Source organism: Macaca nemestrina, chromosome 2 (assembly GCF_043159975.1).
Source record: "Macaca nemestrina isolate mMacNem1 chromosome 2, mMacNem.hap1, whole genome shotgun sequence".
NCBI lineage: Eukaryota > Metazoa > Chordata > Mammalia > Primates > Cercopithecidae > Macaca > Macaca nemestrina.
Genome location: NC_092126.1, coordinates 132,085,738 through 132,094,314, shown reverse-complemented (window position 1 = coordinate 132,094,314; position 8,577 = coordinate 132,085,738). Strand labels below are relative to the sequence as shown.

General features: G+C 37.9%; 1 protein-coding gene across 3 annotated transcripts in view; it reads right to left on the bottom strand.

Moving 5' to 3' along the window:
- Positions 1–403: 403 nt before the first annotated feature.
- The window catches only part of TAFA1 (TAFA chemokine like family member 1), a 557,764-nt gene continuing 549,590 nt past the window's right edge, over positions 404–8,577 (bottom strand). For all 3 annotated transcript variants that reach the window (XM_011744776.3, XM_011744782.3, XM_011744767.3), the window contains exons 4-5: positions 7,116–7,240; positions 404–1,537 (exon numbers count right to left, since the gene is read on the bottom strand). In XM_011744776.3, coding sequence (XP_011743078.1) covers positions 1,520–1,537; positions 7,116–7,240 — 143 coding nt within the window. In that variant the 3' untranslated portion in view covers positions 404–1,519. The remainder of the gene's footprint in view (positions 1,538–7,115; positions 7,241–8,577) is intronic.

The window sequence follows — 8,577 nt, the reverse complement described above, 5'->3', positions numbered from 1 at the left end:
CTTACAAGATGACTGGAACAGAAAGTATGATTATGCTATCTCCAGGAAAACTAGAACTTAAGTAGATATTTACTTCTTATAAGCATTAGCTGAGTAACTCTCAAGAAAAGAAAAAGGTCATTCATTTTTTGGTGGGGTTAGCCCCGTATCTATTATTCCAGTAACCACTATGAAAGCCCAATAATGGGATCTGACATTTCGGCTTGCTGACTGAGGACACTGCAGTTATAGTAATGGATTTCTGATTTTCAAAATATTAACAATGGAAATAGTAGCCACAATGGAAACAAAGACCTTATGGGAAAAGTTCTGGCTGACTATGAGTCTCTGAGCAGGGCATTCTCTGGATTTGGTTAAGGTTGATTCGGTAAAAATAAATGGCAAAATAAAGAAGACAGGTAGGTTTAGAAAGAAGTTATTTACCACTTTAATAGGGCTGTCCAACATTTGGTCACATAGATCATCCTGAAACCTAATTGCTTTCATAGCCTTCCTATCTCACAAGAGGAGATCTGAATACTCTTGGAAAAAGCAAACCAAACATAGAAAGAGATGCCATGGTAAGACTTGTTGCTACAGCACTATGTAGTTAATGATGCCAGACTTTGGATTTAATCAGACGACATTTCTGCAGTCTAGGACAGCTATACAAAGCCTTAAGACATTGTATTTACAGGACTTATTCATGTAGGGATCCATATCCTACCCATAACTCTGCCAGAGTCTTAATAGCATGGTGGAGTGGCTCCCTTAAGAACCCTCATTTTCTTATATGTGGAAAAGCTAGTAGTTCTAAAAATATTTTCCTGGAAGAGGTTAGAACGGTTATTATATATCAATTGAATATAAAGTATGATTATGTAAGCCAAGCTTGCATGCTAATATTGCACAGGGTAGAAAGTAATAAAACAGGACAATGTGCTTCCTTGGGCCATCTGGTAGAAGCAGAAGGAAGTTCTTGATTCAGTATCATTATGATGCCTCAAATTCCAGGAGTCCACCTGTAGCTGGCCTTCTCGTGTCAGTGCCATCTTGAATTCTCAAAAGGGCACATATCTTCCTTGCCGTTAGAAAAAGAAATGACTACCAAAACAAAGCAAAACAGACAAAACATCCAAAACTCAAAGGGGTACACCAGTCGTCTCAAACTGTGGTACTGTTCATTTCTTGAAGAGAATAGATAATATTTCAAAATATTATATATATATATACATATATTTCAAATGGTACAAAGTAACTATAGATTCAAATTAGAAGACAGTTGATCGTTCTTCATGATCCCCAAAAATTGCACTGAGAAAACCCTTTTTAAAGCCCACTTTCCATGGTGTTGCCAAAATGCTGCATCTTCTCACTGTAGGATATTTCGTTACACACAGTAAATGCACTGTGATTATCTGGTAGCCAGTCAAAGTGCAAGTAAGAAATCCATTTGGCTTGTATATATGTGAGATGTTTGAGATTCTCAAAATGTATTTTCCAGAGGGTTGGTTTTCCTTTACTACCACAAATGCTTCTGTTAGGTTCTTGGGTGAATCTGAAACCAAAGAAAGACAGACATTTCAGGGAGAACAGTGCAAAATGAAGGCACAAAGAAATGTGATTACGCAGAAAATGAGGACACCTTGGATCTTCAGGATGTTGCTTTTTTTCAGATGATCTGAAGTCAAAAATCTTAAGGTTTAGAGCAGTCATTTTCAAATGGTGATCAAATCATATTGATAGGCCACCATATTTTTAATCAATGCAATGAATTGATGATGGCACTCCTAAGGAGTGAGACTCTTGGAATAATGCCTATCCAGGACTGGTTTCCTAGGCATGTGACCTATGAAGTTGCACAAGGCCCTATCCTGGAAAGAGCCTCCTGCTTGGTTTAATGTTCTTCTGTTGTCATCTTGAGATTATGAATACTTTTTAAACAAGGGCCCTGCACTTTCATTTTGCACCTGGCCTTGCATGTTATGTAATCAGTCCTGTGTCTATCTGATGAGAATTTGAACTGAGTAAGTTAATCCATGGTCTTGTGAAGTTGGCCTGTTGTAACATGTAGAGGGCTGGCATGAGGTGAGGTCATTGCCAAGGTTAGACCACGTCTGTGTAGGAACACACTGATGAGAATCTGTTCCTGTGCAAGGTGAGAAAATGTTCTACTCAATGACACAGTGTTCAAGGGCAATCAAGATTACATTTCTGTTGCTGTAGATGTCTTTTAATCCACTTGAATAGGGTACCAAAGGTTCAAATATTCAAAGGGACACATGTACAGAGAACCACTAATTTCAAGCATAAATAACAATTCTAATGGAGTTGAAACCTCTACTCTAGAATTCTAGGAAATATGGCATTTTTCTTTATTATCTCTTACTTCTTTATAGTTTTAGAAGTTGAGTGTTCTGAGGCTAGAGGTAGAAGTCCATTTAAGGATTTTAGAGTTAGGCAGGTGGATTTGTGTTGGGCCAGTTACAGAAAACACCGATTTGACAAGATGGTTATAGTGGTTAAGTGTGCAATCTGGGGTCTTCTACCTCCTCCTTTTAGGAAATAAAACTTGACTTTACATTGTGTACTAACTGTTGATTTTCTCACTAGTCTGAGAGACATTCACATACTGGAATGAAGCAAATCCAGGGTGGTTTGCTACTTCCCAAGATATTACACCAGATTATGTTCTGCTATTTTAACCTGTTAATTTGTCTTTTCCAGTAACTGGTTTTCTCCTCATTTCATTCTCTTCCTCTTCCTGCCTCCAAATAACTGACATTCAGTTTTTAGCTGATATTATTCCATCGTCAAATAACTTATTTTGTCTTTGAAAGGCAAGTAAATCTAGGGACTCCAAAATCACTACGCCAAAGGGAAATTCAAGCTGGGAATGATGTCAGGCAAACCTGCCTCTCATTTTATTCCTAAATGATATAGCTAGAAAGATTTTTCAAAAACCACATACCTCACTCACAATTTTACCACAAGGAAATTCCCTGTGGGTCCCAGATCTTTACCCTAAAACCTTTCTGTTGAATTTTACCCTAAAACCTTTCTGTCGAATTTTACCCTGGCAATGTAAATTGATAGTTTGTTTTCTCAGGTGCAGGACAAAGGACAGAATTCTAAGTCATTCTCTGCTCATCTGAGACAAATGTATATCTGATTGCATCCTCTGATGTAAAAATACAGATTAACTGAGCTAGATGAAGGCCTAGGTGGCTCTTCCTCTACCCCCTACCTACATGTAAATGGTGTATTTGGTGAAAGGCTGGTCAAAGACCAAAAGAATGTAACTATTTGTCTCTTATCCAACCACACCTTTAAAAATTTGCTTCTTTCCTCAATATCCACCCTTTTCCCTTTAAATATTGAAACCCTCAAAATCATCTTTGGAGAAAGGCACAGACCTACCTCTAGATCATGCATTCATAACCTTGGCCAAATAAACTTTCCAAATTGAGTAAAACCTGTCTCAGATACTTTTCATTTTTACATCTCTAAGGCGGAAGTCTGTCTTTCTAAATTAAGTCATTGTTCCTGAATATACAAGGTATAGACATGTATCTGAATACATGAGATAGAGCCTCCCCAACTTTCAAACTTATGTATTTGATATAATTTAAAGAAAAGACATAAATAAATAGGTATCTAAAACTGCAAGAACAAAATCTCTAGTCAATATTTTGGTTGGTTAGTCTTGCTCCTAAGTACCAACAAAGCGATTTAATAAAGCAATTGAAACAATGATCAAGCAGACACAGGGGAATAATTTGGCCATGAAACTTCACCCAGATGTACTGAGATTCTCCCCAGAAGTGTGTGTGTTGCCAGATTTATTCTACTCCAGGCTGGGTCTTGGAAAACCTCTCAAGGTGAATGCTTCTTTTCTATAGGGTGGCATCCAGGAGTCTTCCTCTCTTAAAAAGTTATTTCAAATCTCCTGAAAGAAAAGGCTTTGCCTAATTCCACCTATATTTTCTCCTTCCTTCTGTGGTAAAAGTCACTCATATCCATTGTTCCTGAGGTTTTTCTTTAGACTGTGGCCTGTTACCTGGGCTAGTCCAGACGTTCTGGGGTGTCTGGTAGTTAAGATGAACCACCGCATTTCTACTCTTCACCTTCCTTAAAAAATGAACACCATAAAGTTTTAAATTAGATCATACTTTGAAACATTATTTATCCACATTTCAAAAAGAATTTTGTTCAGGATGATTATTTTGGAAGTATCCTACAAAAGATGAAGGTTTGGAACAGTCTTTTATAGGAAAGAGAATGAAGTCTCAGGAAGCTTTCTCGTGATTATCTTTATATTGAAGTTACTTTTAAAGTAATAGTATGAAGGAAACTCTCAGTTGCTATTAACAATATGAGTGTGTTTCTCCAACTTTTTTTTTTTTATCCTGAGTGAACTCTCTTTGAATTAGTCTTACACAATAAAGAACAAAAGAGGTAGTTTTCTTTTTACCTCATTGATAACAGCAGAACAATGAGAACATGTGACTCATAATAATTAAAGTACATCTGTGAATTAAACCATTTTTAAAGTCAAATTGTTAGAATCAATATTTGAAGTGAGTAAGCATATTTGTGCTCTGATGGAGAAGAATACATAAGGTATAGAAGAAAAGTTAATATAAAATGTGTTTTCAGAGCACATGATCTAAGGACTGGCATTGACACACCATTCACACAGAATAGATGGTTCCTGTATACATTATCTGGACTTCATTGGTGCCCTTTGTGTTTAAAAGTGCTTATTTCACTGTGAATTTCTTGAGAAGGAGGGAGGAGGGAGGATGTATGTCAGTAGGAGCATTTGAGTCTTCTGAAGGTTTAAAAAGTACAGCTTTTCCAGTGTCCTCTTTTTCCTTTTCTAAGGACAGACTTGAGAATTCTCAGCTGACTGGTGTGCAGCTCACATGGCTGTAGAGTAGTCTCCTATTTCCTTGCTTGCAATGGATGTACACGTCAGAACAGGTACATCCTCTGTTTTCAAACCAACTGCAATGGTAATTTATTTATCTCATCCATTCAACTGCTTGGGTTGAATTCAGCCCACCCAGGGAGGTAGCAAATGGTGTGCTCCAGTCTCTGTTACTGTGATCGGATCCTGCACAATACTCCTGTATTATTGGAAAATGTCTAGGGTGCATCTGCAACACACCTGATGGTTTTAAAATGTACTCTACAGAGGCCAAATAAAAGAAAGTTACATTGGTCTCAAAAAAGTAGCATTAACAATTTCTGCTTTTATTTTCGTTTTGTTTTGTTTATATTCTGTCTTCCAAAAAGTCTCCTAGTTGGTGTTCTTGGAATTTCACATACTTAAATCCTGACTTGAATTATTTTTCTTTACTGTGTTTCACATCTGGAGACAACATGAGAGCAAGACTTGCCTTCAATAAAGGGCAATCAGTTATTTAGAATAAAGAGATTTGGCAGGAAATATATCAGCAATGTGCTTAAAACAAAGGTGGTTAGATTCCAGTCATACTGGCCATCATTCAGAATAGCTTAAAACAAACCAATTTGTGAGGGCAACTTCAAATTATTCAGAAGAATCATTTTTAGGCAAAAGGTAACCAAAGGGAAACCTAATATCCCACCTTCCACTAGTTAATTAAAATGGTTTCTGTGAATAAGTTGCATGAACCAGGCTCATTTCTGAATAATGTCTTTTGTAGGTGTTTCATTAAAATGAAACGGGATAATCCACATTAAGCTACTCAGGCACAGACAGATGCATGTTAGCAAGCTAGGGTGGTTCAGAGGTCCCTCCTGGTAGCAAGCCGGAAATATATGGCCATTTACTACTGGTCAATGTGGTCCAAATAGGCAAGGAAATTTGATACACAAAATGTTTTCACCTATTTTATATGTGAAAAATAAATTTTATATAGTATTATGTAGCATTAGTTTTGTCTTCTGCATTACAAAGATGCAAGAACCAATTTTATTTATTGAAAAGGTGATGCTGAGAAGGAAGAGTAAGTCAAGATTAATAATAAGGGGTAGGAAACAGAGACATTCTTTCAAATACATCAGACTTTTGGTAGAATAAAAGTTCAGCATACTAGGATTTGTAACCAATGGAGCTTGCTTTAAAAAATACTCCATAGGCTGGGTGTGGTGGATCATGCCTGTAATCCCAGCACTTTGGGAAGCTGAAGCAGGAGGATTGCTTGAGGCTAGGAGTTAGATGCTGCAGTGAGCTATAATCACACCACTTCACTCCATCCTCGGCAACAGAATGAGAGCCCCCTCTCTCAAAAAAACTCCTGTAAATTAAAACACACACAGGCATGCACACACACACACATACACACACACACACACACAAAGAGAGAGAGAGAGAGAGAGAGAGAGAAACAGGGCTGCTACTCAATTGGTACACATACATATGACCACACTTGTCAGGTTGACATACTTTTTTATTAGTGGATATATAATTACTGTCTTAAGCATCTGGAGCATCTCCCATACCTGTCCCCTTTAGGATTCCAGGGCTGTCCAGTAACTACAGGGTTAATATCTGGCTAGCTGGGCCATGCTCCAGCATCAGGGCACCAATTCTGATGGGTCGGATTACCCCACCCTGAAGGTTGTTATTTGTTTAGAAGATCACTCCTGATTTAACCAGAGAAATCAAAGGATGATTTATTCATGCCCCAAAACTCTTTTCAGTTCTCTGAAAGATCATCACAGAACTCTTTTAAAGAACTATTAGAAAATGGCTTCTGTAGGTGTACTTAAACGCAGACCCTTTCAGCAAATCATCTGGATGAATTAGGGAGGAACTTTATTTGATTATCATTCTGAGCACTATAGATGTTGGATGAGTTATCTGAATAATTACCTCATGATTCCTCTCCCCTCTGGCTGGAAACCCAACTTAATTTATGAGTCTGTGACAGAAACACTAAACTGCTCAGTGTGGAAAAGTCAAGTTCAATCTCTAATGCCTCATTCATAGATGGACAGTGATTTGCATAGTTAAGAAGGCTTTCTGTCACAGGAGAATCGTTCTTCTCTCCTGTGCAAAGCTTCTGTGGATGCTGTTTGCACAGCCCAAACTCAAATAGTACAGTCTGTAACATGCAAAATGCATTTGAAATAAGTGCACTTACTCTCGTGGTCTTAATTTTGTTGCCTGTTGCGCACATCCATCCAGAATTGTCAGGGAGTGTCTTACATTCTTCTCCTTCTAGGCAAGGCTCCATCTCACACCACCATTTCCCAATCACTATGGAGGCTGTGCAAAAACAGGAAACAACTGTGTTTGAAACTTATCCAAACAACCTGAACACTGACGTTGTGTCCCTCTGCAGATTTCCATGTTCTTGGAAGCACACTAAGTCCTCTTTAATCCTCCGTGACTAGTTAAGAAAATTCTATTAAGAAAAATAAGATTTTAATCTCTATGTCTTATAATGCAAATATAATTATGTGGTCTGGTTTCATCAAGGAGCGTCTTGTTAGGGATTGAGATTGCCTTTTCAAAATTATGACAGTAGGAGAAACCTAACATAGCTGACTCCATCTTGCTTCTAACATTGAAGCTATCTTTGGTCATTTCTGGGCATAGGTCAAGCTAATTTTGGGAGGAATTTAGTTTAAACTTAAAGCAAGGATAATAATAACCCTTCCCAAAAGTAAACTACCTTTGTAAAACTAATGAAAGACCACAAAGTTAGGACTATGAGAGAGGCCTGAATTCTCTTAAGATATAGAAGTAGTTAAATGATAATCAGCTATTGTTCTAGAGGCTGCGAGATTTGTAATTTTCCAATTACTCCTGTAGATAACATCACTATTGTAGAAATGAAAATTGACTGTTTGAGATGTTTTTCAGACTTTTGCATTATAGCAACCAACTGACTCCACTGAGACCCATGCACTCAGGACTCAACCAGTCCTGTGGCCCCCACCTGGAGGCTGACTTAGCACATGAGGACCATTTGCCAGACCTCTATGATTTCATCCCCAAACAATCAACATTCCCCAGCCCCTTGCTACCCTTGAAAAATCCTAACCTCCAAGGCTTTGGGGAGACTAATTTGAGTGAAAACTCCAGGTTTCCCATGTGACCAGCCTTGCCTTAATTAAACTCTTTACTGCAATATCATGGTCTCAGTGAATTAGATTTTGTCTGTGCATGGACAGGAAGAACTCACAGGCAATTAAAAAAATCTTTTTTTTTTTTTTTATGATGAAAGCATATGGAAGAGGAAGACTCATGAAGGAAATAAAAATATTTTACCCCAAAATATACTTCTTTGACATAGTGTGAGATGGCTGTTCAGAGAGCCAGCAAACAGAAGTAGCCCAGCAAAGTTTTCTTTCAAGGGGGAGATTTGTATCTATACAGAAAATCTGCACTGATACAACCAGGCTTTCTCTGAAGCCCCCATTGTCCAGTCTAGGAAAAATTAACTGAGAGTCTGAAACTTTTAAAGGCCTAAAATAAATATGTACCATCTATTTTCTCTGAGGGCTGCTACCTGTGAGACCAACATTGCTAACCAGGCCTCCTTTTTTCTCCCTTCCCTAACCTGTCTTGCCATATAACCTGATTTACCATCATAACCT